The following is a 21,653-nucleotide window of genomic DNA, read 5'->3' as shown; positions in this document are numbered from 1 at the left end:
CTCATCTTTAAGAAAGGGACAATATGGGCACCTTGCAGAAGGACTAAATGACAGAAGAGGGAAAAAATGTGTGTGCATGTGTATGCTAGTACACAGCTGGTGCACAACACACGTTGAGTTCTCTCTTCCCCTTCCTTTTTATTGCTAGTTAAAATGTTAATTAATCTGAAAAAAGTTTCCTGGTTTATAAAAAAAGAAAAATAGGATGAAGCTCAAGCTTGGAATCTACAAAAGAAAACATAATAAAATCGAGCTAATGAGGGGCGCCTGGGTGGCTCCATTGGTTAAGGGGCTGCCTTCGGCTCAGGTCATGAGCCCAAGGTCCTGGGATGGAGCCCTGAGTCAGGCTCCCTGCTCAGTGTGAAGTCTGCTTCTCCCTCTGTCTTTGCCCCGCCCTCCTGCTTGTGCGCATGCACGAGCACTCTCTTTCTCTCAAATAAATAAATAAATAAAATTTTTAAAAAAATAAATAAAATCAAGCTAATGATCGTTAAATGTTTTGTGATTCTTGCATATAAACACATCCCCAAAACTGTTAGTAAGGATAATATTCAAGTACCAAAGGATGCTTTTTGTGAACAAATTTTGATGAGACTTGCATATGCAAACTGAGTTACAATCCTATTAGATACAGAGTATCCAAGAGGATGAGTGATAAACGTTAACTGTATTGATAAGGTGATTCACTTAGTCTTTGATAAGGGACTATTTAAAAATCTGATAGAAATAACTGTTGTACTAGATTGAATAATCAACAAGTTAAAATATATAATCGGGTACTTTGCTTGAAGTCGTTTGTTTTTTTAAAGAGTTATTTATTCGAGAGAGAGAAAGAGAGTGTGAGCGCACGCATGAGTCAGGGAAGGAGCAGAGGAAGAGAATCTTCAAGCGGACTCCCCACTGAGCGGCAGAGCCCGTGGGAGTGTGGAGGGCTCGATCTCATGACCCATGAGATCACAACATGAGCTGAAACCAAGAGTCGGACACTTAACCGACTGAGCCACCCAGGCACCCCTGGAATAGTCTTGATTAAAACTTGTTTCTTGCTTATTCACAGTACTCTAATCCCTCCTTTACAACAGCCCTGACTACACTGTAAAACAAGACGAAAACTACTGTTAAATATACATCAATACTAATTCCTCTCACTTAAAATATCAGGGCATACTCTAACCACAGGACATTAGTGAGTCTCTAGTCCATACGTTAGGTGTACACATCTAGCTTGTGCTGTCTAGTATCGTAGACCACTAGCCACTCACCGTGTGTGACTATCATGCACTTAAATATGACTAGTCCAAACTGAGATGTGCTACAAGTATAACATACACACTGGATTTTCAAGACTTAGTTTGAAAAGTATTTTATTAATAGTTTTTTATAGTTATTAGAAGTTAAAATTTTATAACTATTTAAATATTACGTAATATTTAAATAATGATTAAATTAAATATTAAATGAAATACTTCACCAATTTCATTTTCCTTCTTAAATTCCATATGCAAAATTACATATGTGGTTCACATTTGTGACTTTTGTTCTATTTCTACTGGGCAGCACTGATCCAGATTCTCACCAAAGAAAAAAGCCAAACCTGAGTGCCAGGTCCATTTCCTCAGCCTGTAGCACAGCACCCAACAGAGGCTGGACTTGGATGGCATCACCAATCCTCACGCCCACATTCTTCTGTGCCATTTCACTCAGGCCAACCTTGCCTCCAGGAAATCCTGCCACAGGCCAGGCCGTATAGACCTGCCCAGAACACAGGAAATAAAAATATGAGAAAATAAATATTCACAGAGTATCATTAATTTATAAAGCAGAAAACTAAGCACAGCCAAGCATATGGATATGCAGAACACAATCCTTACCGCCAAGGAGTTACAATTTGACAAGTTACAAAAAACTTTTAAGATAAATATTATATCTTCTTGTGAAGATTAGGAATGATCCCATAGTGAAAATGATTTGAAGATTTAAAAGGTAATTTAGGAAAAGAGACAAAGGCATTAACATTTAATAATGAGAAGAAAATAGGAAAAAAATACTAAAGACAAGCTAACTAAGGTTATCTAGCCTGGAGCATAAACTACATCCAGGAAATAGTGAAGCACCTGGTGCAAGAGCTTCATGAGAACCTGGATTTCATCAGACTTAAATGTTAAGGGAGAGAAGCAAAGACTTTCAGCTCCAAATAGTGGGCTGAGCTCATGCATTTATAGTCTTCCACAAGACACAGCAAAGGACTTTTTTTTCTTTTTAAGAACAATGAAAAGAATGAGAGGTGTACCATCAGCACATGACAGATTTCAAATCATTTTCAGAGGACCCCGCAAGATGAGAGAACACTGGCTAGCGAAGAAGCAGAAGAAATGGCAGAGGTAGAGGCCAGCAGCAGGGAAGAACCAGGAAAGGTTCTGGGCTTCTAGCCTCAAGTATGATAAATAGCAGCAAGAACAAACAGCTGAAAACAGGGAGGGCAATCAAATATTTGCATACAAAAGAGAGGACTTTCTTACTCCCAAACAGTGTTTCTGTGAAAAAAAAAAAAAAAATGTAACTAACCGGGAATAGGGCGGATACTGTGGGTGTCAGTACCTCCAGAGGAAAGGCCTCTCTCTACATTATGACATTTAGGGGCTACTATTCCCAGGAGAGTCACAGACATCGAAGGAAGGAAAAGTTTATACAGATGTGAGGATCTTTTAAAATACAGTTTTTCAATTACTACTGCTTTGTTGAAAATTAAAATAAAAAAATCTCAAATCTTTCTAAACTAAGGAAATGAAAAAAGACTCTTACCTCTTGTTTTCCATCCAAACTGGTAAGCAACACTGGTCGACCTATACATATATTTGCAGATTTCATAGTGTTGAGTCCAAGTTGAACAAGGGAATTCTGGAATGTTTTAGGAACTTTGTCATCTACCAAAAAAAGGAAAGAAAATTATTTTCGTATTATTTTATAGCTGAAGTTAATGCCTGCTTTCTTTTGAAGTAAATAAAAATCCTCTATCCACATAACCACATGAATGCACTTACCATACCCTAGAGAAACCACAGTTCCAATCCTCCTCATTATTTTTTTAACAAAAAGACTTAAAACCAAGCCTTTTTGAGGGTCCACTGACTGACAAGTGCTAACTAAAAAAAGATGTCTTATGGGGTAGGTATTAGTTTTCATCTTTTAAGACAAATAATCTCTAATTTCTTTAAAAACAAACATACCTGCAATAGGCTTTTTGTACATGCACAGTAATCTTTCGTACTACAGATTCTAGTTGAGACGACTACTGGTATTCAAGACTTGAGCTGGGGAACTGGCGTTTAGCTCTGGAGGGTTAAACTACATTTCTACTTCTGATCCACATGATACCAGTCAGATATTTTCCTTTTCTAATCCCAAGAATACACGGGTAAGATAATAGCACAGGTCTTATTCCTTAGGTAAGCACACACTGACGAAAATGACCATCACTGTTTTCAACTTTTGGCCAAGGAAGGGGACCAGAATTCAGTCCAGCTGGAAATGATGTCCTAAGATGCCCACCCTACCCCTCCACCTCCTCAAGCTCCACATTTGGTCCTCCCTCTGACTCTTCCAGCACCCTATGCTGCCAGATACTAGTATTTATCATCATAATGTACATTCGTTTTATAGTCTGACTTTCTCCTAAACCATATGCTGCTTTGGGGCACGAACTGGCTCAAATTCATCTTTGTTATCTCCAATGCCTAGGAGTGCATCAAATATAGAAGCTGCAATATCCATGCAATCAATGAACATAGTAGATGACTAGACAGCATTCTTCTTTGCAGCACAAAATCCACGAAACACTTATGAAATTTTAGCCTGTCATAAACTTTGTTATAAAATTTATTATTAGACACATATACCATAATCATAGTTCTCTAATATTAGTGTTTAATAATAAAAAACAGATACTTTATCATTTAAAAGGAATAAAGTCAATGAAACCAAAACCATGTCTGATTTAATTATTTTTGCCACTACAAAATAACTACCCAATACATGTATTTTCCTTCTGTCATCAGCTGAACAAATACAGAAAAAAAAGAATCTCATGCTGCTAAGATTAATACTGAACATTTATAAAATAAGCATATTTCATAATATGAGGCTGAAAAGAAATTTAACTTTGCTATGAACATTATGTCTCTTACATAGTTTACTCATCAATAATAGCAAAGTATCCCTTTGGTGACCCCATAAGGTTCAGTTTCTGCCACTTCTTTCTTCCTAAACCTCAATGAATTACCCTTCCCTCATGATAAGTACCTCATAGGTGTATTCAGTAGTTGGCAAGATTCTAGGTTTTCTTCTTTGCTTCATTCCATCCTATCTTGCACATTCACCATGCACCAGGATTTGACAAATCACAGGTCCTCTAAATACCTCCACTTCCTATGAATCACATGCTCAAATTCTCATCCACTAGCCTTATTTCCTAATACATCTCCACGCGTTCTCTTACAACATTCAAATCTACTCAAGCTGTCCTCCACACAATTCCTTTCACCAGTCCTCATTCCTCCAATATTGTACTTTAAAAATACATCTCAACGTCCACTTTCCCCATTAATTAACTATACATTTATTGAGCACTTCATGTGCCAGATTAGTAAAGGTAATTTCAAACAACCACCCACTCTTCATTTGTTCATCCAGCAAACATTTATTATGTGCCTACTACACGGCAGATAATATGTTAGGCACTAGGGATGTAAAGTGAACCGAAGCGACGGTCCTTGGCCTCACACAGCTTATAATCTAATAGGATGAGACAGTTATTAAACAGTCGCTGAATAACTGTGTAATTGCAAACTAAGATTAATACAATGAAAGAATGACTAAGAGTGCTGAGAGAGCCTATTATGTGGAATCTAATTTGGAAGAAACAGAGAATGCTTCTCCAAGGAAGTAATGTTTAAATGCAGATCCAAAGGAAGAGTAGGAATTAACTAAACAAAGAGGAAAAAAAGATAATTCTTGGCAAAGAGAACAGCTTGTACAGAGAAGTACTGGACAGAAGGCAGCACTGTGCATCTAAGAAAAGAGTACGGGCAAAATGGCAGGAGACAAGAAGGGGCCACGTAAGGAAGATCAAGACCTCCCAGGGCAGTAGGCTATCCCAACCAGCAGCTCATTCTCTCTCTCTCTCTCTCTCTCTCTCATAAGTAAATAAATTAAAAAGTAAATAAATAAAATGTTTAAAAAAGAAAAACAAATCCAAGAAAAAATGTACAACACAATGCTATACAAAGTGTGGTCAGCAAACTATTTGTTACCGGTTCATGATGGGGTAAGCACAGCAAATAAGGGTTTAGAAGCTTTTATTACAATTGGACAGAGTAAGCCTACATCTGTTGAATCTAATTAAAATTTCTATTTTTAAACTTATTTTTCTAGTTATTTCTTATTATTGTATTTTACAACAGTGCTGAGCTGTGACATATTTTAAAAACTTTCCCTACAGAGTTTGAGTAGTATTGATCTAGAAGACACCTGAACCAAGACTCAGAAATAGTATAAATTACAAATATAAATTCTAAAATGAAGAGTATACACGGGAAACTCTGGACATCGGATGAACTTGCCAAAGAAAGATTTATACAGAGAAAAAGAGGGTTTTAAGACTAAGAATTGAGGAACTTAAACATTTGGCAGCCAAATAGAAAATGAGCCTGCAAAGGAATCTGAAAATCTACCAACAAAAGGATGGAGAAAAACTAAGATAGTTTAACGGCACATAGCCAAAAATTAAAGTTTTTGTTTTTTTTTAAGATTGTATTTCTTTATTTGAGCAGAGGTGGGGGGAGGGGGGGGAGAGAGAGAGCAAGCACATGAGCTGGGTGGTGGGGAGAGGGGGAGAGAAGCAGATTTCCCACTAAGCAGGGAGCCCGATGAGGGGCTTGATTCCAGGACCCTGGGGTCATGATCTGGGCCGAAGGCAGACGCTTAACCGACTAAGTCACCCAGGCACCCCCCAAAATTAAAGCGTTTTAAGAAAAAGGAAATGGTAGACACTGCCAAAAATTGCTGAGAGGTATAGTAAGGGAAGTAAAGAAAAACTGTCCATTATATTTATCAACATGGAGATGATCAATGACCATGACAGGGACAGTTTCCATAGAATGATGGGACAAATGTCAAAACTTAAATAGGCTAAGGAGTAGGTGAGAGACGAGGAGACAGAGACTACTCCATTTACGAAGCTTAGCAAAGAGGTATACCTGGCTGGCTCAGTCAGCAGAGCAGGCGACTCTTGATCTCCGAGTTTTGAGCTCAAGTCCAAGTTGGAAGATTACTTTAAAAAAAATTTTTTTAAGAGTTTATTTATTTATTTGACAGAGACACAGCGAGAGACGGAACACAAGCTGGGGGAGCGGGAGAGGGAGAAGCAGGCTTCCCGCTGAGCAGGGAGCCCCAATGCGGGGCTCGATCCCAGAAGGCCGGGATGGTGACCGAAGCCGAAGGCAGACACTCAATGACTGAGCCCCCCAGGCGCCCCTAAAAATAAAATATTAAAAAAAAAAAAGAAAGAAATTTGGCAATTAAAGGATGGAAGGAGAGAGGGTGGTGGTAAGAAGAAAATGTGGAACTTTTGTTTTAAGATGTAAGAGAAATCAGCAGGTTTAAATTTCAATGGGAAGAATCCAGTTGAAAAAGAGATTAAATATGCAGGACAGAACAAGTTATCCTCTGATCCCTAAATGAAACTGAAAACACTGTGTCAACTCTAAGATTGTCATTAGGGTGTGCATTAGACATAAAATTCTTGCCACCAGTTTAGCTGGTGTTCCATTTTTTTCCAAAGCTATAACACAGCTTCAACACATAAAAGCTTTACCAACTAACTTTTCAGATAAATCCGTTCTCCTAACTCAAGGGAGCTCTGATCTAGGATAAGGGCTTTAAAGTCAAGTCACTTAGTACCTGTGGAACCTGGAGCCAATCACATTAACTATTTTCCTCTGTAAAAAAGGCTTAATAATACAGTACCCATCTTTCAGGACTTCTATGAAGGTTAAATGAGATATGTATACCAACCTACTGATAACAATACTATGTAATTGGTAGCTGTTATTAAATACCAGAACCTGTGTAGTAGAAGAAAAAACCCTAAAGCCTTTCATTCTTAGAGACACAGCGATATCTCTTAAGAAGGATGTATCCACGTGTTTACCGAGTGTTTAGTTTTCTGGTATATATATCCTATGCTCGCTAGCTTTAAGCAATTTTGCAGTTAAATATATCGTTAATCTTAAACGAGGCAAAGTTGTTTCAAGCGCAACTAACAAATTCAAAACAATTTACAAAAGTGATGGCGTGACTTATCCACGGATAAACCGTTTCTGCCTAACTTCCCCATTGCAGGCACGGCTTCGGGTGTACAAACTTGTGTGCCACTCTCACACCCGTGTCTCGCCCAATTTTCAAAAGCCTCTGCACCTGAAAGGCGGCATCACTAGGTCTACTCTTCTCAGGTTGAGGCCCCTCGGCCTCAGGTCTCCCACCCACCAGAACTCTTTACCCTTTTCTAAGAAGTGGGTCACCACCAGAATCCCAGCCGCTGCCGCCGTGCCAGGCCCAGCAGAAGGAGCCGAGGGCCCCGAAGGAGAGGAAGCAGAAGAGGGCGAGGTTAAACCATTCTCTTCGCTTCGGTTCAACCGTTTTCTGTTCTTCTTGGAAGACATGATCAGAAGGCAGCCTGTAAAAAGTTACCGCAAAGCCGGCTCAACGTGCTCGTTTCTCTGGAAGAAAAACTTCCGGGGCAGAAGTCAGCGAGACTCCGCCCTGCGCCGTAATCCCCCAAGTGGAACGCAGTAGAAAAAGGGAGAACGGAGCACTTTCAGAACCCGCCATCTTCGAAGAAGTTGAAGAGGTTCTGACTTTTGCAAAGGAAGACGGATTACGTGGACACAACCGCCATTTAGATTGTAAATTCCTGAAAGACAGGATTTTTGGGGATCTCTGCCCGCCTTTCCCATATCATCCCTGAATAAACGTCTGTTGACTTCAACTAGAAAAAGAAAGTGGTGGGAAAATTTCTCTCCAGCTTTTCTGGAACCGGGCAAATTCCTGAGAGGAGCTGGTAGACAGGACTTCGCGGTTACTTCGGTATAGGGCTAAAAACTAAAGAAGAAAGAAAAAAGTAATAACGTTAGCGCAACTTTGAGACGGGTGGGTGGCACTCTTCTAAAACTTACGGTAGGGACCTCAGCTCTGGAACTCAAAGGAAGGTTGGTTTAGGGGCCGAGCACCTGGTGGGACGCGGCTGTGTAAATGCCGCCGCTACCGAGTGGGCGTTTTTGGCGCGCAGTGCTCTTGTGGTCCTACAGCGCAAGGCTCTTGGCAGGGCACCGCGAAGCTTCGAACGGTCGGGGTTGCAGGTTGGACCCCCGTGCCGGAGCAGAGGAGCTGCGGGGAGAGATGGACAGATTCGGGGGCGTCTCAGTACGGCTGGCGCAACGCGGCGCACTGGACCACCTGGACGCCGCCTCATTCCAGAGGGGCTTGCAGGGCAAGTGTGCCTGGACGGAGGGGTTCCCCGGCTCCTGAGCCTTTCTAATGAAGTAACCGGGGCCCCCATGCACCTGACACGCTCTCCGCGAATCGAGTACCTAGCCCTAGGGAGAGAAGGCAACCCTGACCCACCAATTTCCCCCTTTTAGTTCTTGTTCTTGTACCCTTTGTTGGGAGGTTTCTGAGGCAGTTGGGTGAAATGGTAACTATCCCGGACTTTGAGATCGGCAGCCCTCGTTCTGATAAACTTTCTAGTGTGTGACCTTCGGCAAGTTCTGTAAACTACCATTTCCCCTTCCCTAAAACCGGTTAGTAACGCAGAGGATTGCTGAGGGTTAAGTTGGGTAATGCATATGAAGTGCTTAGCATGGTCTCTGCCACATACTTAACGTTCAGTAGTGTGAATATTATTTCATTATTATTTACTACCATTTACCGGGCCTTAGTTCTGCGGGGCACTTTGCCCGAGACAAAACTATACAAGTAGTGGACAATGAGTGGATCAGAGAGGTTCTGAGTGGTCACTCTCCTACACAAATTGGGTCAGGCTGATGCATCAAGAACTAGAGTTTGCTTCTACTTACAGAGCAACAAGTCTTTTATGATGAACCAGGGAGGGTAGTGGGCGGTTGCCGTCTTTAGTAAGAAAATTCTCCACTCTCGTTGAACCTAAGTCTAAAGATAGGAAAGAAAGCTTGGCTGGAGGAGCCTTCGCTTTAAGAGAAGCCCGTGATTTGGTTGGGAGTTTTTCAGACTGCCCTCAATGGTTCTCCCATTCCAGTTGAAGGCCTAGCATGGAAATTCAGCCATGGTAAGATCCTCTCACTCTAAAAGGAAACTTCAGATAATCTTTATCCTTTTGAGCAATATGGCAAGTGAGCATCTATGTAAATATAATTGAGCTAGTTATTTCATACTGTAATCATTCTCCTTCCCAAACTACTTATCTCTTCACCTCGTTTTCTCTCCTACTTATGAATAATTGCTGACTCAGCAGTAGGAGAATCAAATCAATGTTCATCCTCTAATATATCCACTTATGTGTGAAAGATACAGGTATTTATCGCACACACTTTTCAGTGGCCAGGTGGTTGAAGCACTTCTTAGTCAAAAAGGCCGAGCATGAGGGTTGGGTTTAGAGTCACACATCCCTGTTTCAAGCCCCAGGCTTTGACAGGTGCTTAGCCAGGCATTAGGCAAACCACCACTAAAAATGTTTGCCTCTTCGGTTGCTTAGGTGAATAATGTCAACCTTAATTACTGGATGCATGTGGTGATCAAAAATAAATTAAAGGAAGCTATAATATGTGTAGTGCTATATACTTCATAGTTTTTTAATAAAACAATCTATTGCATTTATGAGTTCCTATTGCTAGACACTTTTAAGAACTTTACAAATCTTCATTTAATCCTCATAACTGAGGTAGATACCGTTACCTTTATTTTAAAGATGATGGTACTGAGGCACAGAGAGATTAAGTAACTTGCATTGACTCTGAAATCTGTTCTTAATGCATTATGCTGCCTCTAAGAGCTAGAGCAAAGATTGTTATGAAGTCACACTAGCTTTTTCTCTTGAATAGAATGATTAGGGAGGCTATGGGAACTTTCTGGCATGATAGAAATGTTCTGTAATCTTTATTGGAGTGGGTTACACAGGTGTATGCATATGTCAGAACTCATTAAATGTATACTTACGATTTATGCACTTCACTTTATGTAATTTTACATCAATTTTTAAAAGATTTAAATCAGGGAAAGAGGTAGGTGAGAAGGATCTGACTCCATAGCCCCAAATCAAAAAGCTTTTATGAAAGGCTCCCATGTGTTTGTCACTGTCTTAGACTCACTGCCTTTTAAAGAGGTAGGGAACACGGTCCTTAACAGGGAGTCACTGCACAGCTGGAGAAGAGGAGGAAAAGAAATTTAACCATTAAATAATCAAGCCTCCCCACCACCACAAACACACACAATTTGCAAGATTATTGTAAAGATTAAGCGAGGTGATGGTTGGAGAAAGTAATCTGAGAAGTTTTTCTAAGACTATTCTTCACCCATAAGTAAGAGGCGGTAATACTTGCCTTTCAGGTTGTTTAGAACTTAATGAGATAATATATATAGAGTGTCTGGAACTTAGTAGGGACCAAATGTTAGCATCTTTTACTTCTGGCTCAATCTTAAGTAATAAAATAAGAGAATTTACAGAAGCTAAAAACAGAAAAATCTACATTCATCTTGGTATTTATAAAAAAAAAAATTAGAAATAATCTAAATATCCAGGAGTAGGGGGCTGGTTAAGTAGCTTTTGGCATACCTATCTGAGGAAAATTATGCAGTCATTAAACACTTAATGTTCATTACAAAATTTTGTTAACCTAGCAAAATGTTTATAATTAGTAAAAGATATGCTTAAATTATATATGGTGTGATGTCAATTCCAAAATTATATTCATGGAAAAATGTCAAAATTTAAATTTTTATCTCTGCATGCTAGTAAGATGAAGTTTTGATTTCTTCATGATATTTTCAGTTTTTTTCTAGGACTGGTATACATTATTTAAAAACAAAGTTAGAGTTATAACCACATTGAAATTTATAAGCCAAAAAAATTAGGACAGAACTCTTAAAGTGTGAGTAGAAGCCCATAATAGTCATTTATAAAGATTAAGGCTATTAAAAGGAACAGCATTGAAATGGTATTCTATTTTGTTTAAATCAAGTTTTTTTTGTTCATTCTACAAATATTGAGCACCTCTTTAAAAGGCAGTGGGTCTAATACAGTGATAAACACATGTGCCAAGGGGCGCCTGGGTGGCACAGCGGTTAAGCATCTGCCTTCGGCTCAGGGCGTGATCCCAGCGTTCTGGGATCGAGTCCCACATCAGGCTCCTCTGCTACGGGCCTGCTTCTTCCTCTCCAACTCCCCCTGCTTGTGTTCCCTCTCTCGCTGGCTGTCTCTATCTCTGTCAAATAAAATTTAAAAAATCTTTAAAAAAAAAAAAAACACATGTGCCAAGTATTGTGTCAGGTGATATGAATATACTGACTCTATTCTCAAGGAATTCAGTCTGATGAAAAAAATCTCATAAACAAGGTACTAATTACAATAAAACATGGGAGTTCCCATGCTGCTGAAGTGAACAGAGCATTTTGGGATTTCCCCCTCCCTCACCCCTCCCTGGCTAACTACTAAGTGAGGTGGATGTTTTAGGATGGCTTTTTGGAAGAGGTAACACCTGAGATGAGTTTATTTCTTCCACTCCTTTCACTGGAAAATGTTTACAGATTTTTATCCTCATCTTCATTTTAGCTTCAGTACAGCAGTGGAGATCAGAAGGTAGGATAGCGGTGTGGCTGCACATTCCCATCCTCCAAAGCCGATTTATTGCCCCTGCTGCTTCCCTGGGTTTCTGCTTTCACCACGCAGAATCGGATTCATCCACACTGACACTGTGGCTGGGAGAGGGACCCAGCAGATTACCAGGATATGCTACACATCAAGTAGGAGTTGCAGGTCAGTTTCAAACTAACAATGAAATTAACCTTTTAGAGGTTCACCCAGTTTTTTCTTACAGCTAAGTGATAGGTTATTCATATGTAATGAATAGCTTGATTAAATGTTTATCGGGATTATTAAGGAGTGCTTTAAATAGATGAAGTTTGCCTTATGAATCAGCAGAGGGCAGCACAGAGAACAGTTTTGTGTTTAGTTTTCCAGAGCGTACCTTGGAACATTTTTACTTAGGTATTTGAACTTCAATACTCAAGTGGTAACACTGAATTGGGATCAGGGAGTAAATCGTTATGGTAAAACATGTTAGTACTAATTATGTGAATGTGTAAAATAAAAATAACTTTTAGGTTAAATTTAAGGTAGAGCAAAGCAGATTTTTGATTTGGACATTACTTCTTAAAGGTATTTACATTGTTACAATGCCAAACAGTTGTTTTAAGATAGCATTATTTAAGTATATTATGGACTTTTCAAGCCACTGATTAACTTCAAAGACATGGTCTTGAGAGATTTGCTATAGGTTAAGACAAGAGTTCTCAAATTGTAGCGTGCATCAAAATGACCTGGAGGGCTTGCTGAAAACACACTGCTGGGCCCCGCATCTAGGAGTTTCTGATTCAGTTAGTGTGGGGTGTTGCCAGAAAATTTGCATTTCTAATAAGCTCTCTGCTGCTATTGCTAATGTTAATGCTGGTCCCTGGACCATCCTTTGAGAACCAGGGGTAAGAAAATTCTTAGACTTCCAGAAAACTTGAAATAGTAAAGACTCCTTATGACTTAAATGAAAGCGGCATTATATATAAGCTAGTAATTTAATAATTTTATTTGCCTTCATATAATTTACAAGCGTTTTTAAAGGTAGTTTGCACCTTTGAGGTTAAAAAGGAGTGTTCAAGGATGTCTAATGGTTTCTCCATCCATGATCTCACTCTCTTGTAACAATTAGAGGCATTTAGAAATTTCCATTCAGCTCTACTTCAAAAGACTACTTGGTAATTTGATAGCACCCTCACACTTCATTAGAAAGTCATGCAGTTCATTGGTATGGACTTTTAAATTAGACTTTTAAATCCAGTTATTATTACAGAATTAGTAATATTTGCATAATACTATGAAGCACTTGTTTATAACTAAATACTATAGTATGTATTGTAGTTAAGATATACCATAGGAGTTCAGGCAATGAGAGATCTGGAACTTGTACAGTCTTGAAATATAACTAGAATGTGAAGTGGCTATTAGGGGTGGCAATGAAATCATGTAAGAAATTGTTCTGGAAAGGTATAGTGTTTTTTGGGTGAAGGGAAAATAAATGACATTTATTGTTATAAGTAGCAGAAAGTAGGTGTGGCTGGTGAACATTACCACTGCAAAATATACCACTTTGGCATATTGATTATTTTGAGCTCCAGAAACACTAGATACAGGAAGCATCCTCCCCTTTTTTACCTAAAAGCAGGGCATAATTTTTTTGTATCAGGAAGAGGAGACATTCTCATAGAAGATGGGGAGTTGACACCAAGAGGAGTCTGTACAAATAAACCTTATTAAAATAACCCTTGTATTCCATTAATTTCCCCCTTATATGTCCTAGTCATTTTCCCACCATTTACCTCCCTTATCCCAAACCCCTTTTTCTTCTGTTATGTCTCCATTATGTATTGCTCTTTGTTAAAATGGTATGTATGTCCCTGGGTTTAACCACTTTTTTGGGATTTTAAACTTCTTTTAATCAAGCCTTCCATCACCACCCCAAGCCATGTAAATATAATAAATATATGTACTTCTGTCAGTTCTGTTCACAGCCCTAGACACAGAACCTAAGTGAGTCAAGGAAAAGTCTTTCCTTCCCTACACTGGAATGGAGTGAGCTATGGCTTTGTTACTCTTCTTTAAACACAGCAAGCTTGTGTCTGCCTCAGAGCTTTCACACCTGTTGGCTCCTCTTCCTGTAGTGCTCTTTCCGAGGGCTTTGTTTATCTAGCTCTTCAGCTCTAAAGTTCCTGCTCCAACATCTTTTCAAAAGTCTCCTGACCTCCCTGTCTAAAATACAGCCCTCCTGCATGCCAGTCCCATCATTCATGGTCCCTTTATCCAGGTCTGTTTTTCCATATAGCACCCACCACAATCTGAAATTATATCATGTACTTAATTTCCCCCACAATAATATAAACTCCACGAAGGCAGGTATTTTATTTGTCTTTTCCACCACTGTGTTTTCAGGTTAAAGACAGTGTCTGGCATAAAGTAGATACTCAGTAAATATTTCTTGAATGATTAGATAGCTCTTCAAGTGAAAACTCAAGTCCCCAGCGAACACAATTATGTGGGGAAAGGACACTACTGCACTGTGAGAATACCAGCTCAGAATCCAGACAGACAGTTTTAGGGCTGTGTGAACTTGGGCACTCAAAATGATACCACTCACACGATTATTGTGAAGAGTACCTAAGATAATGCACATAAAGCGCTTAGCACAGTACCTGACTAATCGTAATATAATAATCATCTCTGTTTAATTTCTGATCTTTGTGTTTATTTACCTTTGAAGTTGTGACCAGCAGGGGTCGCTCACATTGTGCTTTAGTGGTGCTGGTTTTGTCTTTGAAATAAATATTTTGCTCATGTTTATAATTCATTAGGGAAAATTGCAATTTCAGTAATCACAAATTATTAAAATTTAAGAGGCTTCCTTGGCATTTCTTTGGCATTCTAATCCTTATAAAGTCCAATTAAATTATAGTTTATGTTTTCTAATGGAAGCCAACGTTAATGTTAATTACATTTCACTTAGTGGTTTTCCTTCTTTTTTTTTTTTAAACACTAAAATGTGGAGTTTTCATTTCAGAGAAGTTTGTCTTTCCTTGTATTATATATACCTATCCCTTTCTGTATTTTATTTCTATATAGCATTGTCACCTCATGTTCTATATAATTTGTTTTCTATTTGTTACCTTCTCATACACACACCAGAATGTGAGCCCACTGAGGATAGGGAATTTTGTTTTGTTTACCACTCTATCCCTAGCACCTAGAAAAATGCCTGACACATACAGGGCTCAATTAATATATGGAGAACCCATATGTATTATATATAGGAACCTAATTAATATTGAAAGGATGGAAAGGTATGTAGAAAATCTTTTTAATAATATTTCCTCACATTATGTAAATATAAATACTTTTAAATTATAGCATTTAAAGGAATTAATACAAATCATTAAGGTGTCATTTATATTTTTGACCCAGGATTGTCAAAAAACAAATAAACCTTATTTATTTAAGTCCCTAACATCTAGCCAAATGTGTAGTATGCTTGGCAATGTGTGTATTGAATGAATAAATAAAAGGATTAGAACTTAGGACATATATAAAATAAACAGTTATCCCAAAGCAATATATTGGTATGTTATAAAGTGATTACACACGTGTTAAAAAAAAATGTAAGTGGCTTCAGGGAAATCCTGAACTGAATATTGAGATATTTGAGACTTAGATCACCAGGGGCACAACCCATGTTCTATACATGGTGATTCAAGGAATAAAAATGAGAATGGCAAAGTCACTTCATTTATTCAATAAATATATTTTTTTAAAGATTTTATTTATTTATTCAACAGAGATAGAGACAGCCAGCGAGAGAGGGAACACAAGCAGGGGGAGTGGGAGAGGAAGAAGCAGGCTCACAGCGGAGGAGCCTGATGTGGGGCTCGATCCCATAACGCCGGGATCACGCCCTGAGCCAAAGGCAGATGCTTAACCGCTGTGCCACCCCGTCGCCCCTATTCAATAAATATTTTTAAGCACTTAAGATTTGACATTAAAATAAATGCTACAGAAGGATAGAAAGATTAATTTATTTAACTATGTACCATCAGGAATAGAAGATCTAGAGAAGACGCTTATGCAACTGATTATGCTACAACTTAGCATATGCTAGAACCATCATTAGTATTCCAAGTTGCTAAAATAACCTGAATAACTGAGCAGTCAGTTTATTGCTGGAGAGATTTTAAAAGTGTTCATAGGTGAGGTGGTGATTGAACTAGGCCTTCCAGGATGGGTACGATTTTGATGACCACAGATAGGAGTATGGGAGGAGTCAAAGGTGAATGAAATTAATATTTCTCAATTATCTTTTACTTTTCCCCCATCAGGAGCTGTATTTGATGAAAATACTAGAAAAATATTGGTTGTACAAGATCGAAATAAAGTAAGTTTCTTCTGCTTTTTAAAAAAAAATGTTTTTAATTTTAGTATAATTAACCTACAGTGTTGTATTAGTTTTAGCTGTGCAGTATAGTGATTCAGCAATTTTGTATTTACTCAGCGCTCATCACAGTAAATGTACTCTTAATTCCCTTCCTGTTTCACCCGTCCCCGCACCTACCTCCCCTCCAGTAACCACCAGTTTATTCTCTATAGTTACAAGTCTTTTGTTTTGTTTGCCTCTTTTTTCTTCAGTCATTTGTTTTAAGTTGCTTCTGCTTTGTAAATTGCTTTCTAAATGTTCAGTTCTCTAGAGAAAAATAAAATACAGAAATTTTGATATGCTCAAGGAATTACAGAAAGATATTTTAAAAGTTCTTTCTAAGCAGTTATGGATCATTAGGATATTAATTTAATTCCAAAAATACCTATGGAGGCCTTGAAAATGTCGGGGATAAGCTCATGTTGCTGACTGTTATATTATGGCTACAGAAAAATTATAAATGGCTGTATTTAAGTGGGAAGACAACTGTGTTTCTCACAGACTGTCAAGATATTCTTCCATTGATTCAGCATTCATTAAGTTCCCATTGTGAGCCAAGTGCTGAGATACAAAGATTATTAAAACAGTTTCCCTGATGCCCTGCAGCTTACTACCTATTTAGGAAAGCAGTCATACAACAGATGGTAACAATCACTTTGCCTTTAAAAAACCCCTGAAGACTTCTCAGAGGAGGTGACATTCAAACTGGGTCTTGAAGAATGAATAGGAGCTTACTGGGCCAAAAAGGAAAAAAAAGAAAAAATGGCAGGAAGAGTGGGGGGAGAGAAAAACAGAAAATTAAAATGGCACGTCAAAAGGCGCAGAGAGTTTACAAAGGGGCTAACGTGGTATCTTAGTTTGTTAGAGCTACTATAACAAAAATACCATAGACTGGGTGGCTTAAACAACAAACATTTATTTCTTAGGTTTCTGGAGACTGAGCCAAGATCAAGAGGCTGCCAGATTCAGTGCTGGTTGTTCCCTCTTCCCAGTTCATAGACGCTCATCTTCTCACTGTGCCCTCACATGGCAGAAGGGACAACAGTTCCCTCTCGGGTCTCTTTTATAAGAACACTGTTCCCTTTCATGAGCGCTCACTGTCATGACATAATCACCTCCCCCGGGCCTCACCTCATGATATCACACTGGGGATTAGGATTTCAACATGTGAATTTGGAGGTACATAAACATCTAGTCCATTCCACGTAGTATAGAAATAACAGTTAAAAAGTTCATTGTGGCTGGGAGCAGAGGGAGTGGTAAAATACTCGACTCGAGTGGTAGATTAAGAACAGAATGTAAAGAGCCTTGTACAACAAAGTAAGTCTAGGCAACTAGAAGCAACAACAATTTTTAAGAGAAGTACCATGATTAGCATCAGATGTTTCATGCTTAGGACTGAAAGTGAAAGAGAATAATTATTTTGATACTTTCTGAGATTTCAGTAATATTGATGGACAGAGTCAAACATTTTTCCCCATTATGTATGTTTTTAAATTTTAAACTAAATATTTGTAATGATATCTGAAAGTATGACACATTTCTCAGAAATGCTATCTGAAAGAATTCTCATAGTTATAAGGAATTTTCAAAGTTTTAGTTAAGGCAGGATCTCTGACTCAAACTTATATTTATTGTCAACAAATATTTTGAGTACCTAAAGTAGTGTTGTGCCTAGCCTTCAAGAACTTTTACTATTTATTGTTTATATTCACATATACTGTTAATAGTTTCAGAGGTAAAACTGAGTGATTCATCAGTTGCATACAACACCCAATGCACATTACTTAAGTGCCTTCCGTAATGCCATCACCCAGTTACTCCATCCCCCCACCCACCTCCCCTCCAGCAACCCTCAGTTTGTTTCCTGTAGTTAAGAGTCTCTTAGGATTTGTCTCCCTCTCTGATTTTGTCTTGTTTTATCTTTCCTTCCCTTCCCCTATGTTCATCTGTTTTGTTTCTTAAATGTCACATATGAGTGAAATCCACATGAGTGAAATGGCAAGATTTCATTCTTTTTGATGGCTGAGTGATACATATACCACATCATCTTTATCCATTCATCTGTTCATGGACATCTGGGCCCTTTCCATAGTTTGGCTACTGTGGACATTGCTGCTATAAACGTTGGGATGCATGTGCCCCTTCGAATCACTATGTTTGTATCCTTTGGGTAAATACCGAGTAGTGCACTTGTGGGTCATAGCGTAGCTCTATTTTTAACTTTCTGAGGAACCTCCATACTGTTTTCCAGAGTGGCTGCACCAGTTTGTATTTCCACCAGCAATGCAAGAGGGTTCCACTTTCTCTATATCCTCACCAACATTTGTTGTTTCCTGAGTTTTTTATTTTAACCATTCTGACCTATGTGAGGTGGTATCTCACTGTGGTTTTTTGTTTTTTTTTTTTTTTAAGATTTTATTTATTTATGTGACAGAGAGACAGCCAGCAAGAGAGGGAACACAGCAGGGGAGTGGGAGAGGAAGAAGCAGGCTCCTACCAGAGGAGCCTGATGTGGGGCTCGATCCCGGGATCATGCCCTGAGCCGAAGGCAGATGCTTAACGACTGCGCCACCCAGGCGCCCCTACTTTTTTGTTTCTTCTTTTATTTCCTGGTTGACCCATTCATTGTTTGGTAGCATGTTATTTAATCTCCATGTATATGTGGTCTTTCCAGAGTTTTTCTTGTGGTTGAATTATAGTCTTGTGGCATTGTGGTCAGAAAACATGTATAACTTAGATCTTTTTAAATTTGTTGAGGCTTTTTTTTTGTGGCCTAATATACAATCTGTTCTGTAGAATGTTCCATGTGCACTTGAAAAGAATGTGTGTTCTGTTTTAGGATGGCATGTTCTGAATATATCTGTTATATCCATCTGGTCCAGGGTATCATTCAAAGGAATTGTTTCCTTGTTGGTTTTCTGTTTAGATGATCTGTCCATTGATGTAAGTAGGGTATTAAAGTTCCCTACCATTATTGTATTATTATTGACTAGTTCCTTTATATTTGTTACTAACTGCTTTATGTATTTGGGTGTCCCATGTTGGGTGAACAAATATTTACAATCATTATATCTTTTTGTTGGCTTGTTCCCTTTACTATTATATAGAGTCCTTCTTTTTTCTTGTTACAGTGTCTGTTTTAAAGTCTAATTGTCCAATACGAGTATTGCTACTCTGGCTTTCTTTTGACCTTCCCAATCTTTAACAATCTTTAACCTTTAAAGCCTTTAAAAACAGTCTTTAAGTCTTGACATACAATGAGAAAAGAAATAAGATAATTTCACCTCCTCACGTCTATCTCTTCTCCTTATGCATTGATGGCACAAATCTGGTCTACTCCTAAATGTTGGATTTGATGACAGTAAATTTGTCAGTTAAGAAAAGAATGAGTTTTAAATCATTTGGTATTTTGAGTTGAGGGTGGGACTAGAGTAATAGTATCTCTACAGATACCGGGATATTGGTAGAGGGGAAATGGTGAGTTCATTACAGAGAATATGACGTGAAGTTGAAAGAGTTGTTTAAGTGGAGTACTCAGACATTTCTTCTCATTCCTCCTGATCAGTTATTGCATACAAAAAAGGTGTGTGAGTTGAAGTGTATTAATTGATGAATTTCTTTTTACAATTTCCACCATCATGACCCACAGTACTTTAAAGCTCTAGGCAGTGGCTTTCATCCACAGGAGTGGATACAAGGAAAATATTGACATTCTGAGTCTAGGATTGCATTGCCGAGCCCCACTGGTCTCTTTAAGAGCTTTAGTGGGGGCTCTCCGTGGCTTCCATACAGCTGCAGTTCTGGCTATTCTGTAGAATTGTGCTCTGCGGTCATGCCATGTAGCACAGTGCCACTCCAGGAAAAATAGGTACGTACAAAACATGAAAGAGAGAACTGAGCACGATGTTCTAAAAACATAAAGGATAAAAGGAAAATAATTTTAGGCATCATCAGTATAAATAGTTCACAGGGATGAAGTAGTGGAAAAATAGGAAGAGTAACACACACCGGTTATCTTTTATAGGCCAAAGAGATTGGAGGAGTTGAGACATGATAATAGTTGAATAATAATAATCTATATTCTTCATATGTCTAGATCGGAGTCAATTTACCATTCTTTGAAATAAACTTTTTGGAATTGAGGACTTCTCTGATACCACTTTGGGAATGGGAGATAGGGGTGCCTGGGTGGTTCAGTTAAGCGTTCAGCTCTTGATTTTGGCTCAGGTCATGAGATTGAGCCCCGCATTGGGCTCCGCACTGGGGATGGAGCCTGCTTAAGATTCTCTCTCTTCCGGGACACCTGGGTGGCTCAGTCGTTAAGCATCTGCCTTTGACTCAGGGTGTGATCCCGGAGTCCTGGGATGGAGCCCCACATCAGGCTCCTCCACTGGGAGACTGCTTCTTCCTCTCCCACTCCCCCTGCCTGTGTTCCCTCTCTCGCTGGCTGCCTCTCTGTCTCTGTCAAATAAATAAAATCTTTGGGGGAAAAAAAAAAGATTCTCTCTCTTCCTCTTCCCCTCCCCCAACTCACGCACACATGTATGTGTATGCATGCTCGCTCACTCTCTCTCAAAAAAAAAAAAAAAAAAAAGGATGGAAGCTAAATGCCCAGAGAGCTTTTTCTCTGTGCAGTTCGTGGACTGTAAATATGTGTATGTCTTTTAGTAGAAAAGTTTGAACTTAGTTGTTTTAGAACATGTTAAGTTTCAGCTGTGCCCCAAATTCTACACTTAGTAACTTAACATTTTATAGAATATGAGTTCTCTTATTCTCTGCATCTAAGTTACCTTTTGGAAGGAAGTTATATTGTTATGTAAACATACTCTGTTTTGGTACAAGATGTATCATTTAGAGAAGAATATGGTTCTGTATGTGGAGACATATACCTCTGATCCTTTATTCTAATTTTTTTTGCTTTGTATGTACGTGTATGATATTTGAAAGCCACATTATTATCAGCATCTGCCAACTTGACCAGCCAAGGGATGTTCAGTTGCAGCATAGCCATTCTGAGCTTGTTTCCCTGATAAAATAATTTCTTCCCTTCCTGTTCAACAATTTTGATCTCTGGTTCTTATTTAACAGCCAGACTAACATGATTGCTCCACTCTAAGCAGTTTTCCAGGGTTGGTTGAGCTATCAAATAAGAATCTATGTAGTTACTTGTTTATTAAAGTGTAGAAATTCATATAAAAAAAAAACAACCTAGGTCTAATAATTTAAAAATCGGGTTGCAGTAAAAAAAAAAAGAAGGAGCTTCCCTGGCAGCTGTGGCTGAACTGCCTTACCCCAAACCTGTATACAATGTGATGTTTTTGGGGGTGAGTTATTTTT

The 21,653-nt window shown here is 38.7% G+C and overlaps 2 protein-coding genes across 5 annotated transcripts in view; one reads left to right on the top strand and one right to left on the bottom strand.

Annotated features, from left to right (window-relative positions):
• Positions 1-8,121, bottom strand: part of AFG2A (AAA ATPase AFG2A) — a 319,135-nt gene extending 311,014 nt beyond the window's left edge. Inside the window, exons 1-3 of one of the 3 annotated variants that reach the window (XM_045799034.2) lie at positions 7,556-8,121; positions 2,803-2,924; positions 1,595-1,752 (exon numbers count right to left, since the gene is read on the bottom strand). In XM_045799034.2, the coding sequence (XP_045654990.2) occupies positions 1,595-1,752; positions 2,803-2,924; positions 7,556-7,718 (443 nt within the window). In that variant the 5' untranslated portion in view covers positions 7,719-8,121. The remainder of the gene's footprint in view (positions 1-1,594; positions 1,753-2,802; positions 2,925-7,555) is intronic. The other 2 variants (XM_045799032.2, XM_045799033.2) reach the window with 2 other exon arrangements.
• A 105-nt stretch (positions 8,122-8,226) lies between these two features.
• Positions 8,227-21,653, top strand: part of NUDT6 (nudix hydrolase 6) — a 33,080-nt gene continuing 19,653 nt past the window's right edge. Inside the window, exons 1-3 of one of the 2 annotated variants that reach the window (XM_045799035.2) lie at positions 8,227-8,545; positions 11,858-12,061; positions 16,219-16,274. In XM_045799035.2, coding sequence (XP_045654991.2) covers positions 8,308-8,545; positions 11,858-12,061; positions 16,219-16,274 — 498 coding nt within the window. In that variant the 5' untranslated portion in view covers positions 8,227-8,307. The remainder of the gene's footprint in view (positions 8,546-11,857; positions 12,062-16,218; positions 16,275-21,653) is intronic. The other variant, XM_087866432.1, reaches the window with a different exon arrangement.

Source organism: Ursus americanus, chromosome 13 (genome assembly GCF_024610735.1).
Source record: "Ursus americanus isolate L20-20 chromosome 13, mUrsAme1.1.p, whole genome shotgun sequence".
NCBI classification, from domain to species: Eukaryota; Metazoa; Chordata; class Mammalia; order Carnivora; family Ursidae; genus Ursus; species Ursus americanus.
Note: the sequence above shows the minus strand (reverse complement) of the source record. Positions and strands in the feature narration are given on the sequence as shown.